General features: G+C 48.2%; 2 protein-coding genes across 2 annotated transcripts in view; one reads left to right on the forward strand and one right to left on the reverse strand.

Moving 5' to 3' along the window:
* SGPL1 (sphingosine-1-phosphate lyase 1) overlaps nucleotides 1-6,905 on the forward strand; it is a 29,040-nt gene extending 22,135 nt beyond the window's left edge. Inside the window, 6 exon segments of the mRNA XM_009812854.2 lie at nucleotides 160-258; nucleotides 1,938-2,087; nucleotides 2,346-2,584; nucleotides 3,235-3,381; nucleotides 4,426-4,546; nucleotides 4,642-6,905. Of these exon segments, the coding sequence (XP_009811156.2) occupies nucleotides 160-258; nucleotides 1,938-2,087; nucleotides 2,346-2,584; nucleotides 3,235-3,381; nucleotides 4,426-4,546; nucleotides 4,642-4,782 (897 nt within the window). The 3' untranslated portion in view covers nucleotides 4,783-6,905.
* A 2,225-nt stretch (nucleotides 6,906-9,130) lies between these two features.
* On the reverse strand, nucleotides 9,131-18,690 carry PCBD1 (pterin-4 alpha-carbinolamine dehydratase 1). The gene is made up of 5 exons (XM_059821306.1): nucleotides 18,627-18,690; nucleotides 13,444-13,634; nucleotides 10,240-10,371; nucleotides 9,793-9,873; nucleotides 9,131-9,256 (listed from the first exon to the last, which is right to left on the reverse strand). The coding sequence occupies exons 1-5, from the start codon at nucleotides 18,688-18,690 to the stop codon at nucleotides 9,158-9,160; spliced, it is 567 nt and encodes a 188-aa protein (XP_059677289.1). The 3' UTR covers nucleotides 9,131-9,157.
* Between the last annotated feature and the right edge of the window lie 2,577 nt (nucleotides 18,691-21,267).

Raw genomic sequence — 21,267 nt, forward strand, 5'->3', positions numbered from 1 at the left:
TAATGTCTGCTGGTGCTTGTAGCTCATTGCTTTGCTTTCTGTAGGCTTTTGTGCATTGGGTTTTAAGACCAGGCGCTGCATGTTTTCACTTTTTATCTTTTTTGGCAGGGTGGCACTTGGTAAATGGAATGTGAGTATCTTCTCTCTTTAAATCTTCAGGCAATGAGGAGAGCTATCTCGAAGAACACAGCCATGCTGGTCTGTTCTGCTCCTCAATTCCCGCATGGAATTATGGACCCGATTGAAGAGGTGGCAGAGGTAGGGTGCCCCTGGGACTTCTGGGTGCTGTAGCAATAAAACCAGCATGTCCTTCTGTACAAGAACAACAGAGGGGGTTCCAGGATGCCAACCAGTGAATCTGGTGGGAGGAGTAGACTGCCTGGGAGGGTATTACTGTCCTCAAATCAGGTGTTAACCAACAGCAGGGTATGTAGGATACAATTTAGAAGGGAGGAGGAATATGGGACTGGTTTTTTGCACTCTGTCTCACAGCACTGTGCTGTGAGAAGGTGGGCTTTAAATACCAGAAGTTTACGTCTGGGCATTGTCATAAAGCTGTTTGTGTGGGGCTGGATTTCGGACTTGAGCTGGTGCATGTGGTGTGTCATAGCAAGGTGTTGTGGTTTAGTCCTAGCCGGCAACTAAGCACCACACAGCTGCTCGCTCACTCCCCCCAGGTGGGATGGGGGAGAGAATCGGAAGAGTAGAAGTAAGAAAACTCGTTGGTTGAGATAAAGACAGTTTAATATGCAGAGCAAAAAGCTGTGCAAAGAAGCAAAGCGAAACAAGGAATTTATTCACCGCTTCCCATCGGCGGGCAGGTGTTCAGCTATCTGCAGGGGGAAGCAGGGCTCCATCATGCGTAACGGTTGCTCGGGAAGACAAACGCCGTTACTCCGAATGTCCCCACTTTCCTTCTTCCTCCCCCAGCTTTATATGCTGAGCAGGACATCATATGGTATGGAATATATCCCTTTGGTCAGTTGTGGTCAGCTGTCCCGGCTGTGTCCCCTCCCCACTTCCCATGCACCCCCAGCCTGCTCGCTGGTGGGGTGGTGTGAGGAGCAGAAAAGGCCTTGACTCTCTGTGAGCCCTGCTCAGCAGTAACTAAAACATCCCTGCTTTATCAACGTTGTTTCCAGCCCAAATACAAAACACAGCCCCATACTAGCTGCTCTAAAGAAAGTTAACTCTATCCCAGCCAAAACCAGCACAAAAGGCAAAGCAGCAAGCCTTTTGCACACGCAAAATCTTTGCATGTGCACGGACTTTGCACACTCTCAAGTCTGTGCCATAAATTTCTTCTGTAACTGAAGGTGTGTATTTTGTATGTGTCTTGGAGCTCAGCTGCACCCACTGCAAGACCAGCCAGAAGGGCTCTTTGATATCTGAGAGGAAATAACAACAAAATAGTCCACCTGGTAAAAGGCTTTGACTTAGGGCCTACTGGTTGTAGTAAACTTGGTGCAGAAGTCAGAGGAATGTGTGGAGGGTGTAGGAGTCAAAGGGCTGGGATCTTATTTTTCAAACACACCTCTGCATTTTTCTCTCCGTGCTCCAGTTACTTATTTTGTATGTAACCAGCCAAGGCCTCTGACCTTCTTTTCATTTGGATCATGCCCTTACACTTTATTGTGGATACTCCTTTCAGACCAAGTTGTCACATCTCTTTGGCAAATACAGCAAACTGCCAAAATGCGATGTAGTTTTTCCTCTTGCTGGCAATCTTCAAATAGAAGGCATCCCACAAGTAGCCAGCCCTTCCAGATCTCCTATCCTTTACAGCATGAGAGTGGTATGATGTTCCAGAAGGGTCCAGGAAACATTTAATTGTGCAATGCGGAGTACCTTTTGGTGACTGGAGTTTGGGTGCCCTGACCACATCGTTTTCTTGCCTGATTGCATGTTACTCACCAGAATCTCTTGTTTACACACAGCTTGCGGTGAAGTACAAAATCCCCTTCCATGTTGATGCCTGCCTGGGTGGTTTTCTCATTGTTTTCATGGACAAGGCAGGGTTCCCTCTAAAGCGTCCGTTTGACTTCCGTGTGAAAGGTGTGACCAGCATTTCTGCTGATACCCACAAGGTAAGAAGGAGGGGAGAAAGGTCTTCCAATGCTTTAATTTCTGGGGAGCAATTCCTGATGCCATCCACGTCTTCAGATATTTCTGCTCTGCTATGTGAAGGAGTGCTGAAGTGCGGGGTAAGGGCTGCCCTATTCAGATGCTTTGTGCAATCCGCCAAAGTATGGGCAAGTGGGATCTTGGTGACTGCGTGCAGTGAATGCTTGAATGTGTTCCTGTGCCCTCCTGCTGCTTTTTAATGTTTTCTGTGCTCCTTGCAGTATGGCTATGCTCCCAAGGGCTCCTCAGTGGTGCTGTACAGCGACAAGAAGTACAGGAGCTACCAGTTCTTTATAGCACCAGACTGGCAAGGGGGTATATACGCCTCCCCCTCCGTGGCAGGCTCCAGGCCTGGTGGAATCATAGCTGCGTGCTGGGCAACTCTGATGCACATAGGGGAATCGGGCTACATTGAGGCTACGAAGAGGATCATTAAAACGGCTCGTTTCCTCGAATCGGAGTACGTGTGTGCCTTGGTGTTTTGATCACTGACTTAAACCGCATTCTGGACTCCTTCTCTCAAACTGCTTTTGTTTCTCTTGCAACTTCCCCCCCGCCCCCTGGAGAAGCTATAGCATGTTACCTGCTGGGTGGGGATCCACCGGGCAGTTATGGGAGAAGACGCTTTGTTTATGTCCAGTTTGCTGCCCTGTGCCAGATAGCTGAGAGGTGCAGAGAGGAGGGGGTACAGGCATCTTTATTTATTTGACTTTGCTTTGAGAGTTTCTTCTGCCTCAGCCGTGGCTGAGGGCAAATCTGGAAGGACTTACTGAAGATGATGAAAGAAGGGTTATACTCTCTTTTGTTGGGGTGCTTGTGTTGCTATGTGAGTTGATTAAGCTGATCTTCTCTGCTACTTTGTCTTCCCTTGCCTCTCTGTCCTCCCTCTTTTCCATTTCTTCCGGAGTGTACTTGACTTTAGGGACTCTAATGACCTGAGTCCTCTTGCCAGTCCCCCCGGCCTGGGCTGGTTGCATGATTTTTTCAGTAGGGATGTGCTGTCATCTGTTCCCTTCTGTAGCTTTTCCTTTAAGGCTCCAGATGGATGGATAGAATGTCTGGCCCCGGTAACCCTGGTCAGTCACTTCTTTTCTCCTTTTTCTTTTTAAGGTTGAGAAAAATTGACAGCATCTTCATTCTTGGGAAACCTGAGGTATCTGTCCTCTCCATCGGTTCGGACACTTTCGACATTTATCGATTATCTAATTTCTTAGCTGCAAAAGGATGGAACTTAAATGTCCTACAGTTCCCATCAAGGTGAGTTTGTGGAGACCAGTGGAGTGATGCGCATAGCCAGCGTATGCAAGATGGCCGTCTTCAGGCCATGTAGCTCTTTTGATTTGCTGACTAGGGTTGTCCATATCTGATAAATTGTATGTCAACTTTTCCTCTGCAGAGAAGGAATTACTTTTGTAATTGCTGGTATATAACAGTTACTGCAGTGAGGATAAGGCAATAGTAATTTTAATGAGCCTGGCAGAGGACATATCTGAGGCTTCCTTTCTATTTACCTCTGTCTAATACAAGCAGAAAAATATAAATAGCCAGGGCTTTATCTCATGTTAGCCAACCGAGGGTTTGTAGATTTATTTATTTATTTTCAGTATCTTTTTGCTGCCCACTGAAGATGAAGGTAATTGAAAGAACAGTGAAGGGCTCATCATTTTCAGTGATCTTTTCCAGCCTGGTGTAAAATGAATGTTTGTCAGAGAGTTTCCTTGAGTGGGTAGTTGTTCTTCTGTGGGTAAAAGGGGCAAATGCTCTTAGATGTAGCTGCACTGAAAAAATTTTGGACTTGCGGTTAGTATGAAGCACAGTCTAGAGAGCCTGAAGCGATATCCCAGAGGTGTGAGTAGCCCTGTTCCTTATGGTGGATACAAGCTTCCATGCTGTGGGTGGCTGATGGCTTATCTAGGCTGGAGAAGAAAAGGAAGGAAATGATGGCAAGGATCACTGTGCTTGCAGGCAGCTGCGTTTTTCTCCCAGGAGGTACCTGGAATGAGGTGAGAAAATTATAGGCCTTTAACCTCGTATGGTGAAGTCAGGAAGGAAGGAGGAGTTGCCATTTTGCAAAAGAGCTGAACTCTCTGCAGCTTGGTTCTAGCAAGTATTTTACAGGGATTGCCTTTAATTGGAAGGGAGTGGATTGTCTTCTCCTATTATACTGCTGAAATGTTATTTTAAGGAGATACATGGTTGTCACAGGGCAGGGAAGGACTAAATTGCTGTCAGTTGCTTAGAAAATGTGGAGCTGTACATGCCTGAGATGGTTAATGTCTCCCCTCTCCCCTGCCTGTCCAGCATTCATCTCTGCATTACACAGTTGCACACGAAGTCTGGTGTTGCTGAACAGTTCCTGAAAGATGTCAAAGACAGCATTGAGGAGATCATGAAGGACCCCAACGCCAAGACCACAGGCATGGTAAGGAGGCCAGCATATAGCGAGGGTGAGTTTGGGGTCAGCGTGTTTCTCTGGCGTTGACAATCCTCTGTAACAACCTCCTCTTCTCTGCTTAGGGAGCCATCTACGGAATGGCCCAGTCCGTCCCAGACAGGAGCTTGGTAGCGGAGATTTCTCAGGCGTACTTGGATGGCCTCTACAGCACGGATGTTCCTTGCAGTGAAAAGCACATGAATGGCTCTCCCGGCCACCACTGACTGTAGTGCAACAATCGGTGCCTTGCCAACTAGCACTGGGGTGGTTCTAAAGGTTTCCTAGGGGAAGAGATTGCAGTAAGCCTTTGTTCCTACAATTGCAGGTCTGATGGCGGCTTGATCTTGAAAACTTCCTTCCCTGTCTTAGTCTGTTCGAAATCTGCGTTATTTTCACGCCCAACTTTAGTTTTAGGGCTTTTCTTCCCTTCCCCATGCCTATTTTCATCATGATTATTGATGGTGAATTGAATGTCCATTCCACAACTCCAAATTCTTCAGGTATTCTGTGTGTCACTTCATTCCTTGCTGTTTCTTCTCCTCAGACCTGGTATTCAGCCGGTATCCAGCCAAGTGTTAGATTTGAGTTCTCATGTTGTGTTCCAAAGCTTCAATCTTCCCAGAAGTTGAAGGTAGAAAATAAATTAAATATTTTGCTTTCTTTTGAGTATTCCTCCAAGCTACTGCATTTAACAGACTGTGCTGGGAGCCTTATATCTATGTAATGCAGAGCTGATAAATTGGCAAAGGAAAGATGGTCATGTACTCTTTTTTGAAATCCCCTCTGGAGATCTCAAAGAGACTGCAATCAATATCTGCTGAGGGGAGAAAAACCCCAACACAAAATCCTTTTCTGGAATCTCTTGGTTTGAGTAACAGCAGAGATAGAAACCAAGCAGGTGGTGCAGAGAGAGGAACTGGATGGTACTGAAAATCCTAGGTACATAGTAACTGTTTTGCTGCCCTGCCTCTTCTAGAAGTCATGCATTTACCACCTAGAGTGCTTATTGTACCTTGCACAATTCTGGAGGGATGTGCAAAACACTGATTTCACTGTTTGTAACTTGAAGGTTTTGCACTATCTCACAATGCTGTAGTAGAGTCAGTCAGGCCCTGGTGTGTGTCATGGCTAGGGACTTCATGTGCAAACAGACGGCGCCAAAGCTGACCTTTTTTTACCACGATCTTTTAGTATAGAAAGGTGACTTTTGTAATAGTAGTAATCTCTGCTCTTTGCACTGATTCTTTTAAGGCGCATTCTCAAAAGGGCATTCACCATTGTGCCTTGATGCTTCTCTGGCTTTTTTTTGTGGGATGCCAGGGAGGGTTTGAGGGTTCAGCTGTTGACTGCAGTGTTTGCTGCTGCCCGTTTTCTTACGGTACTATACTGAAAAAAACCCCACAAACCTCAAAGGCAGACTGGCCTCAAAGAAAGTACGCTTGCCTATAAGGTAGAATAGTAGTTGTATTGAGCCAAGTCCCTTCGCAGTATTACAAAGATGCTGGTATAGTCTGAGAGGTAGATGATAGGATGCAGCAAGTTGGAGGTGTTCAAGCCTTGGGCATATGGCTCACCCTTCCTATTTTTCTCCGCTGTTTTTACAGTGAGAGAGTTTTCCCAGTGCAACTTGTGAGGCAGTTGTGGCCTCAAGGACAGGCTAGAATCTCTTGAGTTATTAAACAGCGGTGGAGTCACTCCTGCAGGGCTTTCCCGTGTGTTTCCTCTCAGCTTTTTGCATGCTACTGAGAGTTTCCCAGGCAGAGTTCAACACTTGGGAGAAGACTTCGTGCCATGTCTGCAGAGTCTTGTGCAGGGCATCCGAAGGCATCTGTCTCTGCTGTAGCGGGCTTGTTAGCCCGAAGCTGACCCCCACTGGCTTAACACAGCTGAAGCACACCCTTGCACAAGAATTATACCGAATGAGAAGGTTACTTACCAGCCATTGCACAAACCAGTGCAGCAGCCTTGGGCCCAGTGATTGTGGGAAGAATACTTGCTTTTTAACAGATTTTATCCTTAGTGCTAGGAGACAAAAGTACTTTGGCCATCTGCCCTTAAATTGATGACTTTTATGCATGTCTCTGAGCCCTTTTGAAAATGTCGCATTTGAATTGCCTGATGGTCTCTTGATGGTTACTTACTAGCTCTGGCAGACAGCATTTATGTTGGACCTATTTATTCTGTTAATGTCTTGCCAATGTGACCATTACTGCATCTCCGAGTTTGCTGTGCTTTGGAGACAGTCTTAAGTGTCTGCCTACTGTGATGGTTCTCTTTTGAACTGAGATTTAAAAAAAAAAACCACAACAAAAAAGAGAGGTACTCTTTTTGTTTCTGCTTTAAAAGAAAGAGGGGATGGATTGGGGTGGGGTTAAGGAGAGAAAAAGTCCCTCCTCTTCCCTGGTTACATCCTCCTCCGAGGAAGTAGATGGATCTAACAGATCAGTGCTCCATTTCACATTTTTGGATGTATTTGAAGATGTTATTTGTAAGTCAATGTATTCCATTCTGGGCTTCAATTACTAGTAATATTTGTGGGTTTAATTATTTTATATGTATTTGTTCTATACTGTAAATGTAATCTTCTGGTCAGGAATTAGGCCACTGTAATTTACCGGTGTGTAGTCTTTATTCATCCTTGTCATCTAACATGTAATCTGCATCTCCTTTATCATGCCAAATGGTCTTAGAAAAATGGTGCGATTAACAGGCTGTATAATTATTTAAAAGACAAAAAAGAAGAATTTTATGGACTGGATTATGATCTGAAACTGAGTGGTACTTTAGAACTGGAGGGATCTTTGCAACCATTAATTCCTGTGAGATTTCTGACTCTCAGGTTTTCCAAGCGAGACGCTAAGTTTGTTGCTTGTACAAAGCACTCCCGAGGGATTTGCGTGCTCTTAGGTACTAAACTGAAGAATATCCAATGGGATGGACCAAGAAGAGATGTGTGTCTTCATGCCATGGACTTCATCTGCACTTTTCTGATGACTTAGGGGAGGGGGGGAGTGGGAAGGGTTGCGTACAACATGATAATATCTTGCCCAATAAATACGCATTGACTTTTTAATGAACAAATGGAACAAGTTCATCTGATGGCAGTATTCTGTATTGCTCTAATTTGCCACTGTAAAACTGTAGGCTGAAATAGCTGAAGAGATGGTGAAAATGGGCCTTGTTTGTATTAAAACGGTGCATTTAGCTATCTAGGTTCATTGAACTCTTATTTTTCTGTTTCAGTGCTCATTTGAATGAATGGGGATCGATTGCTCTTGGTCTTTGCTCATGCACAGCCTAGTCTGTGGCAGGGGAGAATGGTTTCTGAATCTTACTAACTCTGCCTGAGGGCTGCTCTTTCATTCTGTCAAGATAAAGGTGGTGTCCATGGCTACATCTTGCGTGTGATGTTCAAGGATGATGAAAATTGTCATTTAAAAGCTATGGATTTTCTCTTGATGCTTTATAGAACTTTAAAGGGTTAAAAAAAAAAGTGGGTGTTTGTAGTGTTTCTCCTAGACTGTTTTGCTGAAAGCAACTACTGTTGTTTCCCAGCAGACTGTTCTGTTATACCAAAAATGCAGCAATGTGGCTGCAGACTCACTGAATGCAGAGATCATTTTGTTAATGGAGTGAAGATCTCACACTGCCCAGATCCACCTACAGCCTCTTTTGGGAGGTCTTGCACTGTAAGCAGCCCCTGGCCTGTTGCTGGGCTGCTTTTGTGCCTTTTGGTTGTGCCTTCCCTGTGTTTGTGCCTTGGCTATGGTACACTTCTGATTTTAGCATGAGCAGTTTTTATCTGATCTGCTCTGGCTTTGATAATCTCATTTTCTTTCAGACCCCGTTCGCTTTGAGGTGCAGGCCTGCGAAGGCACGTGCCGTTTCTCCGTGTTGCTTCATTCAAGAAGCTTTTCCGTGGCAGAAGCACCTTCTTGAGAGCAGTCAGGCCAGTAACCTGCCTTGGGAGAACCTGTTGGTGTGATTTTGACAGTGAGGCCTCCTTCCAAACTGACATCAGGTTAACCAAGACCTTTATTGTAAACATTTTCAGTTGGTATGCCACTAAAGGCCTGTTACAATAGAGGTGAGATCACATGCCTGCTTATAATACTGCTAGAAAGAGGTTACAGTAATAATCAAATTGCACATCACAGTCGCTGGTATAGTATAGAGAAACCCAAAGGGTTCACATACCATGTTTTTGGTAGAAAGCATATTCCAGTAGGTAAGAAGCAATAACGCAGTGCCTGGACTGGGGTCAGGCTCTGGAAAGATTTACTGGTGCAATTGTGTAACATGACTCCTGGTAAAAGGGCATGTCTGCTGGAAGCCCCAGAGGCTCAGCAGTTTGCGGGCTGGTAAAACCCTAACAAAAGGTTTTAAGAATGGAAGCGGCAAGATCAGAGATGGATATCTGCGCGGTGCCCAAGAAGTGCCTCCATCTGTCTGAGCTGCGGTGGGGAGTTTGGCATGGCGTTAGGCAGTCTGGATCCAGGAACTAGCTTGGAAGTGGGAAAAGGCTCTAGGTGCGACTGTCCAAGCGAGATGCGGGTTGTGGCAGCGGCAGAGTTGGGTTTTGGCTTCATGTGTCTCTAGTCAGGAGAGAGAAGCTGCAACCTGCTCGATGAAGCTGGCCAAGTTGATGTCTCGCTCTGATAAGCCTCCACACTCGTGGGTGCTCAAGGTGATGTGAACCTAAACCAGACAGACAGACCGACCAAGTGTTGCTGGCAGAAAGAGCAGGAATGGTTTCCCTAGTGCTGCAGACAGTTCGCGTCTGATAAGACTGCTTAGCACTATTACCTTCTCCAGACTTGTTAGCCAAATTTCCCAGGGTGGGAGAGGGGGTCTGGTATTTTGCCTGATTTTCTCCTTCCTACAGCCTGTCCTGGCCACCAGCTGTCACTTGCTTGCAGCAGTCAGCGGTGCCCGCTTTTCAACTCACTCTTTCCCCAGAAGCTTTTCCCCTTGCTGCTACTTCGGATACTGATTCAAAAAAGCAACCTTGGTGCTGGCCTACAGGCAGCTACTGCTCAGCTGGACAGGTGGTAAAAGGGGGAGGAAAGGCTCTGTAAGTGATAGCTGTAGGCTCTGTGATATGCCAAGGTGATGGCATCTGAGGGATGAGGTCCCGCTGATCTGAGCAGGACTTGCTGCTGTTGTTTTATGCCCCAAAAAAGGGATCTGCTCCCTGAAGAGCTCCGTTTGTCCCCGCCATCCCTGTTTCTTACCTTATTGTACACATTGAACCATTCGGGGTGGTGATCCAGTTTTTCTGCCTGTAGAGCCACTCTGGTCATGAAGCCGAAGGCCTGCCCAGTGGAGTAAGAAGAAAAGTTAGCTCCGAACCGCTTACCCTGCAATATATTGTTTTTCACCCCATTACTATGAATTTTACACTGCATGTTTCTAGGTAACCCAAACAAATGCAAGGCCTGGGATGTTCTGTATCTTTGTTGGGGTTTGCTATGGGTTTTCCTCTTCTCGGGGAGTTTTCCCAGACAAACCATGCGCTGAGTTGAGCACTTTGGTGTCTTGGGCAGGTTATATCTTGCTCAGCCGTTACATTTCAGGAGAAACATGGAGGGGTTTCTTTGTCTGAGCCATGCAGATGGGACTCCCTGTTCTGCAAACCAGGTCTCCTGCTTTGTAAAACTCTGTACCACTGATGCTCGTACCCGGTTGAAGTCCTTGAAGTGGAACTCTTTGAAGATGGCGTCTCTGCCTTCCACCTCGTTCCACCCCACGGCTCTCAGGTTTGGCAGCAGCTGCTCCCTCTCCTCCGTGCTCAGCCTGTGGGCTTTTCCTGCCTGACACCGCGGAAAGGAAAGGGAAGAGGAGCAGATCAGCGTGGCAGAGGTAGGATGAAGCAGATGTTCAAAGCAGTGAGGCATCCCATGGGTCGTGGAATTACGGGTCCATGGAGGCAGCTGCAGACTGGGTGGGAAGGTTAGAGCGCGTGTGCGGACCTGAATTGAGGGGTGCTGGTGACATGGGGTGTCAAATGCTGTCCTCTGCTCCCTGCCTTGGGTACATCCTGCATGTACCTAGGTCAAGTGAAGTCTAGCTTGTCACTTTTGTCCTCTGACCTGCAACACCTACCACTTTACCAGTGTATATATGTATTCATCATAACCTGAGGTACTAAGAAATGATGGCTGTGTGAGGTTAAGCTTCCAAATACATTATGTATAATTTTCTGGAAAAAAAACCACCAGAAACTCTGCGATGGCTTCTAGAACTGAGAATTGCTTGCTTTTGAGGTTTGCGAAGTACCTTCTGGAAGCGAAGCAGGAGGGCTTTATTTGCAGGTCATCTGCACTGGAAGCCTGCTTTAGAGGAGAAAGAAGTGGTGTGAATCAGAGAGGTGAGTCACCCTAAATTGGAGTTCAGCTCCTTTTCAATCTCTCTTATGTTACAATGGAGTTGAAGAGGCTGTTTCCCTCTGTGAGTAACAAAGGGCAGAGGGGAGGGATTATGATTTAGCATTGTCTTCTGCTCTTGGGCAGAGCTGCTGTTTGTTTTTTAAGGCGGGGAGGAAGCAGCAGACCTTCTTGGCTTTGGGGAGTGAATATAGGCAAAGATGAAACTAAAATGCAGCTCTTGGGGACAGGGGCTACGTGAGCCAGTGTATCTTCTGGCTCTGTGGGGAAGGCAGGAGTGAGTGCAGAAGGGGTATTGTTTTGTCTGAAAGGTTATGTTCTGGCAATTAAAATTCTTTCCTAGTTGGGTGATATGATCTTTCAAGTTGGTGAGGATTGTTGTTTCTCAATGACAAAGATCAACATCTCTTTGCAATGTGTTTTCCTTTATATGTTGTAGAGCAAAGCGTGGCAAGTTAGAAGTGAGTCCTAACAAATATGGCCCACTGTTTCTTGCAGGTGTTTGGTCAGCAGCCCCTTGAGATGTTTCGCTTGGGCATTGATGCTCAGAAGCAGCATCTTAAACAGCTGAGCAACTAAGGCAAATCGTCCTTTCCTATAGTTTACCCACTCATAGGCTGTACAGAACCAGAGAGGCAGCCATAGAGCTGATGTTTTTGTGGGTGGTTCTTTGGTTTTTCATGTTTTGCGCAAGATTGGAAAGATGATGCCCTGTTCCCATGTTACTGGGTCTGCTAAGTCATCGGGCTGTGTGGGTGCCAACCTGCCTGCGTAGCTGTAACCCTTATGCTTAGAGAAAGCTGTCAGCTGCAGAGTGCTTCATGAAACGGAGAGTGGCAAGGTTTGTGCTGAACCTTAGCTCAGGGGTGGCTGGGGATGGGATGGTTCCTGTCCCCCCGGCATTGCAGCTGCACTCTCCCTCTTGCACGGTGTTTGGGGAAAGCCTTCCTCGCCTGTGCATGCTCCGGCCTCGCTGCTAGCGTGCAAACCACCTGTACTGCCCTTCAGTTTGTGCGGCGTTTTGGATGGCCCCCTGCTAATGTCGATCCTGTCCCTTCCCGAGCTCTGGGTTTGGAGGGAAAGGTAGTGAGTAAACACAGCTCAGCGCAATAAACCCTCAGCCGTTGCCCTTCTGTGCTGATGGCGTGATAAGCCGGGCGCGGGTAGCTTAGCAACTGGATAACGTGGGGACAGAGGCTAGCTCTGCATGGGGCTGCTGGCAGGGGGGGCACCCATGGGGGCTGCCCTGGGGGGAATGGGGTAGGGGCCATGCCAGGTTTTGGGACCAGGGGTTGAATCCTCCTGGTCGTGTATTGGTGCTGAAGAGAGGAAAGGCTGCGTAAAGCTGGAGCTGTTGCTTGTCTGGAGCGGAGGGGTATGGGCACAGGGGGCTGGCTTCCAAGCCAGCCTCCCCTGGGCAGGGCAAGAAACCAGGCTGATTGGGAGGGACGCGGCTTAATTGTTCTCTGAACCCTTTTCTGGCTGCTAGATTGTTCTCTGAACACTTTTTTTGCCTAGTGACTATAAGGGAGGATGGGCCCTGGGGCTTTTTCCAGGCTCAGCTCCTCTCTGAGAGCCCAGCACCAGTGGGAGGCATGGCCAGGCTGAGGTTTGGCCAACGGACCACAAGAAAGCCAGCTCCTCTGGCTGTGTCTTGTGATGGTGAACCCTCTGCCCCGAGCGCTCCCCGTGCCCTCCACTCCACTCCCTTCCCTCCTTCTCCACCCCAGCCCATTGGCCAGCCTGCTGTTTTAGTTGGTATGGTATGTTAATGCTTTCATGTGCACTCACTCCTTTAAAACACACTTTTCTCATTAGGGAAATGTAATTATTTTGTTTTCTTTTGCTGGCTCTCAACTGCCAAGGCATTGGGATTTTTTTTTGCCAGCAGGAAACCGAGTAGATGCATTGTGCAACTGAGGGAGAGGAATGAGCATGGGAAATTGGGAGAGCTTTGGGCTTTCTGGAGGTGAAACAACCCTCTCTGCTCAAACTAACATCTTCCCTTTTAAGGGTGACTTTACACCTAGGAGAAGGTAAAGGGGGACAGCCCTGGCGTGAGCAGGACCTGCAGGCAGGGCTGGAATGAGGTATGTCACAAGGCCCATGGTCTTTTGCTCCTGTTCCCTCCGCTGCCGTGAAAAAGCCGATTTCCAGGTGGCCGGGGTGGGTTGCGCTGGCCGTGTGGACGGAGCACGCGTGGGGGTTATACTTGCCGTGCGGAATTTGAGTGGGGGTCACGCTGGCAGTGCAGCCTTGCTGACAGACCCTTTCCCTCCCCCTCGCAGAGGAACCGAGCCTGGAGAGCACTGGCTTTGATAATTCCGCAGCAGCTGGCGGAGCTCTCTGTGTTACTTATTAACTGCCGCGCAGAGCTCTGCTCCTTTCTCCCTTTCCTCCTGCCTTTTCTCAGAGGCCGGAGCTGCCGCTGAAACCTTCCTGCCCCGTCCATAGCCGCCGCCTGCAAAGCAACAGCCGGATTTCCCAGCAGCGACTTACCATCGCCTGCGCGTCTCCGTGGCCTCCGTCCCGGGTCCAGGCTGGGTGGTGTACGCCGTACGGTAGCCCGGTGGAGCTGCCGCTTGTCCGGGTGGCGGGAGGCGTGGCGAGGGGGCCGGGTCCACCCACGATGAACTGCTGCCCCAGCCTTTCCCAACGCTGCCAGGCAGCGGTCACCTGCCTGCGGGGCCCTACGGGACCCCGGGGGGCTTGGGGGATGCTAAAACAGGGTCCCTTTGAACCCGCGTGCTGAAGCGGTGATGCGTCCACCCCTGAACCACCCGCCCCTCTCCTGTAGGGTCACTTTTTTAACCTGTTGCACAAGCCAAAAGCAGAACAGGATGGAAAAAGGGGCAGTTAAAGCTGGATGCTGCTGGCAACACGTGTGATGAATGCGACAGTCGTCCTGGCTGAGCACACGTGTGCCTCCCAGCCCTTTGAGCTCTGCGCAGTGATAATCAGGAGCTGAGGGCTGCATTGTCTGGATTATATTGCAGCACGTGGACTGAGAGACAGGGTAATGGCGGGAGTGCGTGTGGCACAATGCTTCCCAGAATTTTTAAGGTGTTTTTTTCCCCCCGTTGCCAGGGGAACCGTGTCTGCATGGATGCCGTGTGCTGCTCCCCGGCATGTTTTCGCTCTCCAGGCCTGCCGGATTTGTGCCCATGTCCTGCAGCTCATCGTCTGCTAAACCCACTCACGTGATGCGCAATTTTCCAGTGCTGACAACAATTTTGTACTACACTGGTGTACATGGTAGGCAGAAATTCAGCACCCCGCGATACCCTCATGGCTTTCTTTACCCTTGAAGCAACTGATTCTGAAAATTTTTTAATATAATGTGACATACATCCCTTGTATATACTCTTGTGCATGTTTTGTTTTCTACTGTTAGGGTTTGTGGGTGTCACAGAGATGATTTGTTTCTCCAGCAGGAGAGTTAGAGGGAAGCAAATTCTTCCTTTCTTTTTTTGCCCTCTGCAGATTCGCTTGCCAGGGTAATGAAAAGGAAAAATGAGCATCTTTTGTGTCCTGGGAGACCCTGAGTGCCTGTCCAGGGAGAAAAGATGTGGAGAACAACGCAGCACCTGAGAAGAAAATAGTTGTGTGCGGATATGAAGCTGGAAGCTTTGATGTGGATGAGAAGAGGAGGGGCACCGTATGGTTTCCAGCAATGAAATCAGGAGGTGGGATTGTTTGTGAGGTCGGGAAAGGCCAGCAGAATATTTTCTTGGCATAAGTTTGAATTGCAGGACTGGCAGTTTCCTCAGCACAGCCCAGTAGAAGCACCCCGTAAATAGTGGCATAAGCAGGAGGTAAAGGAAGCGATATTGCCGTGAAGTTGCAGGTGGAGATAAGAGTGCTGCAGATAACAGCTACGTTCAGGGGATCTCAGCTGCAGTTTTCTCAAGAAAATGCAGTGGCAGTTTTGATGGTGACTTGTCAGGGCCTCGAATGCATCTTGGCTAGGTGACAGTGCCTCTGCTGACCTCCCTCTTGGTTTGGAGATGGGGGAGGAAGCAAATACCCCATCTTTCACAGTACCCCACTTTCCCTCTGTTGGATTTTGTTCCCAGCACAGCTGGGAGCCGATCCTATTTACCTTGCCAATACACATGCTGCCAGCACAGGGCAACTGACAGACACCTCTGCTCATTAGAGGTGAGAATTTCTGTGGTTGGAGAACGTCAGGAGAAAAACGATTAATTATACTGTGTCTGCTGATTACCCGGCTCCTTTGTAATGGCATTTTCTCTCCTAGGTTATAAATCAAGCCTTAACTGCCAACCTTACATGCGAGAGATCTCTCGCAGCGGGATGTGCTTTTGCTGAAAAGCGTCCAGAGGGCAGTTGTGATTTTTCCTTGGTCTACGGTGTGAAATTCTGGCCGGGGGGATCCTTTGGCTGACTCCGACTTTTGAACCCCTAAGTGCATGAAACTCCCCCTCTGCCCAGCTTTGATTTCTCTTTTTGAGATGGGAGTCTTTAGATTTGCTTTTAATGATTGATTGAGTGATGTTGAGCAAGGTGTTTGCTCAGAGCAGTTTGCAGCCCCGTGCAAGGGGTGTGCTTGTTTATCGGCAACAGATATTTTTTCCTTTTACCTCCCTTGTTGTCTAGATCAGAGCTGTGCTTTTTTGGGCTAGGTCAATGGCAGCTAAACCCACATGCGTGCATTGCTTCTATGTATTTGTAGGGACCTCTCATATGACTCACCTACTATTATTATTTTTATTTTGTCAATACCTTTTTAAAAAAATGTACCTGACCCTGAAAGCTGCTTTGGCTGAGATCCACATACTATCTCCCATCTCAAGATTTGCTTTTTCAGTTCCGCCCTTTCTCATTTCACATTCCCTGAAACATTTTCATGGTCCCTTTGAGGGAAGAGGGATACCGGTTTCCTTCTCTGAGAGTGCTGGCTGCAACGTGTGACTGCTTGCAGTCACATAAGAAACGTGGAGAGCATGATCCTCGCTGCTTCCAGGAGATGGAAGCTGCCTATAAGAGCTTAGAACTCTCCAACACAGCAACAAATGGCTTTTTTTGGTGTTTCCCCCCCATGGTTTGATTTTTTTTTTCTATTTTTTTATTTCCCCACAGTCTGTGCTGGCTCCTCACTTAACAGTATTAAAGATGTGCTCAATGTCACCTTCCTGCGGGTGTGCTTTTCCAGGTGTCCCTTGGGAACCACTGACCCACGGGGTGAGCGTTAGCACGGTTTAAGTCACGGTAAATTCACTCTGACTTTGCATCTTGGGCGCTCTCACGAGGCAGATGGGATTAACCAGCAAAGAAAGCGGTGGCTTCTGCCATCTTGTTTGCTGCAATGCAAGTTTGCGTTGGGCGGGCTGATAGCAGAGCTGCTGACTCAGCAGCGGGATGTTTGCCGATGACACTGGCAGAAGGAGTCTTTACCTCGAGCAAGGTGCGGTTACAGGGCTGGCTGTCCTTCTTTGGAAGAAGGGTGGGTGTCCTCCAGCACTGCGTGGGAGAGGTTTGTCTGTCGCTGCCGGGAGGGAGCCAGTGGGGCTTACTAAATAGCAAACACATGTCACGTGAAGATTTCCTGGACTGAAAGTAGGTGAAGGCAGAAAAAGGGAGAAGCTGCTTTTGTGCTTGCTCTGTTCTTGTGTTTCCCAGGTCTACTTCTGGCTGTAGCTGGAGGCAGGGTCTGAACTAGCTCCTGTCTCAGGATGTCCCGGCTCCTTAGAGAAGGTCTTTAGAAAATCCTGGGTGAGCTGCTTGTTTGCTTCACCTTTACCTGATGCGCTTGGCTTTTCTTCAGGTCTGACACCATCTGCCGTTCTCTCTTCCCACCGTTCGGGAGGGAGAAGGGCTTGCTATGCTTCACCTCTTTTCCCTGAATGGGGAGACCCAGGGCAGGAGGACAGTTAGCATCCCACAAAACAGGGGGGAACAGATTTTTGCCTGGTGAGTACTAAATTGCCCATGTATTTATGGCTTTGAGGTTGCTCCTGTGAAGAGACTGAAACTATGTGTTGTGGGCTGGGGGGAACAACTGCTTAGTCAAGCAGGGAAACAATTAACCAGCTGCAGTGCCTCAGGAATTCACTGGGAATACATTTTCAGAGTTTGCATCCATGTTAATGGCTTTTGAGTGAGTAGCTTGGGACAGAGTCACAATCTCCTGGTGAGCCTCAGCCCCCAAAGGGTGTTTTAAGCCAGGGTGGGCCAACCTCTTTCATCTCTGACTACTCCGCTGGTATCTGAAGCATTGCTCCTGTGGCACAATAGATTTAATTAAAGAGTTTGTTTAGCACCGGAGGGGATTTATGGCAGTTGTGACAAGTTTAAGTTGACAAAAGGGCCCAATAAATAGAGATGAATCGTTAATTATTCCTGTGTGAGTCTTCCTCTTGTAGCGTCGTTTTATCGAAGTCGGTGAGGGCCAGGAATTGGCCCCAGCACAATGAACAAAATAAATTGGAGGCTGGTACAAGTGGGGGCTTCTCTGGTCGGCTCACATGATGCTTTAGGTAAAGGGCCTTGATCTCAGGCAGTGTGCAGGTACCCCTGGAGAAGGTTAGATTGAAAAAAATGGCAATAGAAGTGGCATAACCATTTTTAATGTGCATAAAACATGAATGCCAAAGTGGGAGATAACTGTGTGCAAGATGGTGGAGTATCGTAGCATCTGGGAGTGAAGACGTGTTGCATTGGGGATGTTTCCCAGAGGAGGACGATGATGCAAACCTGAGTCCAAAGTACCTGAGCACACATTGCCATGGATGCCTTCTCCTGTGTCAAACTGGTGCTGGAAGAGACAACCCATGGCTAGCTGATGCACGGAGAAGCCCGGCATGAATTAGATTTGAAAAACCTCAAGAGCTGAGCCAGAATAATCCTGCTTTGACTCTGCGTTTGACCTTGAAACCAAGTGGCATGACAAAAACAAGGGCTGTGGGCCCTGGCAGCTAATGTACTCCTGTGTCACAAGTCTTGTCCTCGAGGTCCCCAGGAGTTTGCTCCATGATCCGTGGTGGTCGGTGGTGAGATCATGCAGTTTGCTGCCCTGCTAAGGCATTTCTGTTCCCTGCCACAAGATGCATTTGCCCTGGGGGGAAGGTAATACATCAGAACTACCTTCTGCCCACCCCTTGCTTTGTCCAGTCTGCTGATGGATTAACATGTAACTCGGCTTTCCTGGACACAGTTGGAGCCTGGTGCAAGGGAAGCTTCTTGTATTCAGCTTGTTTCCTGATTTTCAGCCCAACTTTGAGTTCCTTTGCTAAACAGGTTGGATTTTCTGGCAAATTTGCAGGGCTTGCAGAGGGCGAGTATCCTGACGGATCCGGAAAGCTTTCTCTCCAGACTTAGAGTGCTTTTTGCTCCTTGTTTATGCGGGGAGAGTTGGATGCCGTGTGTTAAGTGGCTGCTGTACAGCCACGTCTTGTCACTAGGGGTCAGGAAAATGCTGAGAAACGGGAGAACTCCCTGAAACCACAGCAGGAGGGCACAGGGTTGGGGCTCTCAGAAACCCATCTGATCCCCAAAACCAGGAGTGATTGCTGATGTTATCAGCTGTGCTGAAAAGTGGCTGTGCTCAGCGAAGCTGCTCTTCAGCTGGACCTTCTTGACCAAATTGTTTCTCATGAGAAGCACCTCCAAATCCTTTGGCGTGCACCAAAGCATCGGTGCCGCTCCTGGGCCGTGCTTGCCTGTAGACACGTAAGCATTGAAGATGTCTCTGCAGCCAGATTGCTCGAGGTCTTTGGTTACCATTGCGGTTTTCAAGTCCTGGAAGTTCTTAGGTTTTATTTCCAGCTTCCCGAGTGCAGGTCTTGCAGCAAGCTGCCCTGAGGTGTAGGGACAGGAGAAGGGGCCCTGGGTGTGGATGTAAAGGCAAGGTCTGTCTGTACAGACCTTTTATTGGGTAGGATTAGAGAAGGTAGATGAGCTTTTGGGCATACAAGCTCTTCGATCGGACCTAGAAACAGCAGCCTTCAAAGCCGAATGAGTTGAAAACAGTAGCTTAGAGATTAGTGAGATATTTAACACGTGTGGTTGCTTTAGAAGGGAAGAGTGGCTGTAATGTACAGGAGATGAGGATAGGTGAGTGGAGAAAAAAAATGTGCTAAGGCAGTGATTTCCTTGGAGGCAGAGGCAGGTAGCTTACAGGCCGTGGCACATGGTGAGGGCACAGTGGCCAACTCCAGGAGTTTTGCTCTGCAGTAGAGTAGTGAATTTTATTTCCCAGATGCTGCTTTTGGGAGATGTTTCATTTTTTTTTTTTTCTGAGATCAGAGCTGAGAGAACAGAGGTAGTGATTTAATTTTTTTTTGGCTGATAAATGGTCCCCCACTGGCTGCTGGGTGTGCTTGTCCCTCGCAGATTGTTTGTGGGAGTCTCTTTGGGCACTCAGCAGGGGCTCAGCTTCATCTCCAGCCTTCCCAGAAGGGTGGTAGGTGAGCTGGGTGAAGTGTGTGGCATTGCTGGAAGCACAGGGGTAATATCCAGGCGCGGGCGGAGCTGCTGGAGATACATTGGCAAGTTTTGCATTTTTTGTGTGCAGAAACTTATGAGATTCATGTCAGGTGCAGTGCTGATTATTTTTTTTCCCCCTTGTTAGCATTAAGCATACCCTTTTGATGAGGTTGCTCTCTTATTTATATTACCACCTCTATTTCTCTCCAGCCTACTGAGTTTGTACTGTTTCTTAAAAACTGAATTCATCTGCTTTGCTTGTTCTTGCTATTAGTGGGAATGACCAGTGGACCATGCTGTCTGCACTCCTTGTTCGAAGCAGGATAAAAATTAATGGGAAAATTGTGTACGCAGCAATCTTAAGAAACCAAAATGCCACTGTGCCTCATCCGTTGGGGGTAGCAAATTAAATAATGTAGCAGCTTGCTTCAAAGTCTGAGGATAAGGAGTTCTTGTGGCAGGTGTGGCAAGGAGGGGAGAGATGAAATACTACAAACTGTCATTGATTCACAGCCTGGGCTGGAAGTTTGCTGATGTGCTACAGCAAACTGGAGCTGTGTTTAATTCCAGCTGCCTCTGCTCCCTCCTGCAACAGCTGTATCTCGGAGGGGCTTTGGGCTCAAAAGGAGGGACCTGTTACTCGTAATGGTTTGCCTCAGCTCTTGGACCTCTGCTTACATCCCTCTGAGGTACTGTTGAAGGTTGTCTGAGTAGTAGCCTGAACTGGTCTTGGGAATTGCTCCTTGGTGTAGGCTGGGTTTATGACCTTGCAAAGGCGAAGTGTTGAAGCTGGTGGGGAGGAAGGAGAAAAGGAGGTGGTCGTTTCTGACCTGAAGTGGAAAATCACTGGTGCTGTGAACTCCTGGGGGACATTGCTTGGTTGGCACCAGCTGCCCTGTGTTGTTACCTCTGAGCTAATGTCCTGTGGCAAGATAGCTTTCACCGGGTGCTGCTGTCTGCTTGAGGCACCATGAAGAGTCAAGATGTTGATGACAGTGTTGTAGTGCTGGGAAAGAGACCTGAGTCTTTCTGGAAGGAGGATGTCCTGTAGGACTGCTCTGAACCATGAGCCCTCCTGAGGGTTCCTGTGAGAGCTTGGTCCTTGCTCTGCTCACGCAAAGGGAAGGTGAGGAGCAGGAGCGTGCCCCACAATGGGGAGGCAATGTTTGTTCGTGAGACGGGAAGGTTTCCAATACGAGACTATATTAGGGAATCTGCCTTGGACGCATCATCAGGCTCAGGAGAGTTTATCTACTGGTGCTTTCCCCTCTCAGCCGATGTGCTGGCTATGGCTTTGGACAAACTGCCTGCAAATTAAATGAAGAAAGGAACAGTTGGTTGAAGTGGAGCTGGGACAGGAACAGACCCAGTGGCCATGGGCAATAGAAGAGGGAGAACAAACCAGGATTTTTTTCTCCCCAAACTCCTATTCCTGGATCAAGCAAGTTGTGTCAATAAAAGGGACCAACAGTTCCAGTGCAACTGGGAGATGTGATATTGCCTACTGTGGCAGCAAGGACTTAAGTCAGCAGGATCAACAAGCAAGCTCTGTGCATGAGCAGCACCGTTGCTCAGCAGAGAGAGGGTTTCTCTCCAGGAACCAGCTACTGATCAGCAGGTTACAATGAATGCCCAGCATGTAAAGAAATACAGAAACTGTGCTGGTGCTGCAGACTTGAGCCCACCCTTGAGGCCCACGTGGCCAAGTGCTCTGTGATAACTCAGCTGTCTCTTCTGATGCACAGCTGAGCAGGTGAAGCTGATTCACTCAAGCCTGGTGACTGCAGCTGACCTGCCTTAAGCAGGTAACTAGTGGCTTATGTGACTGATAGGTGTCTTAAATCAGCAGGGATACTCCATGAAGTATTGGAATGT

Source organism: Gavia stellata, chromosome 9, assembly GCF_030936135.1.
Source record: "Gavia stellata isolate bGavSte3 chromosome 9, bGavSte3.hap2, whole genome shotgun sequence".
Taxonomy (NCBI): Eukaryota; Metazoa; Chordata; class Aves; order Gaviiformes; family Gaviidae; genus Gavia; species Gavia stellata.

Excerpts from the sequence above, each read along its gene's own strand:
- PCBD1 (XM_059821306.1), bottom strand. The coding sequence starts at position 18,690 with ATGGTAACCAAAGACCTCGAGCAATCTGGCTGCAGAGACATCTTCAAT. Across the intron at positions 13,635-18,626 it reads CAATGCTTACGTGTCTACAG|GGCCCCGCAGGCAGGTGACC; the intron begins GCAAGCACGGCC and ends GGGGTCCCGTAG. Across the intron at positions 9,874-10,239 it reads ACTTCAAGGACTTCAACCGG|GCCTTCGGCTTCATGACCAG; the intron begins GTACGAGCATCA and ends TCCACTGGGCAG.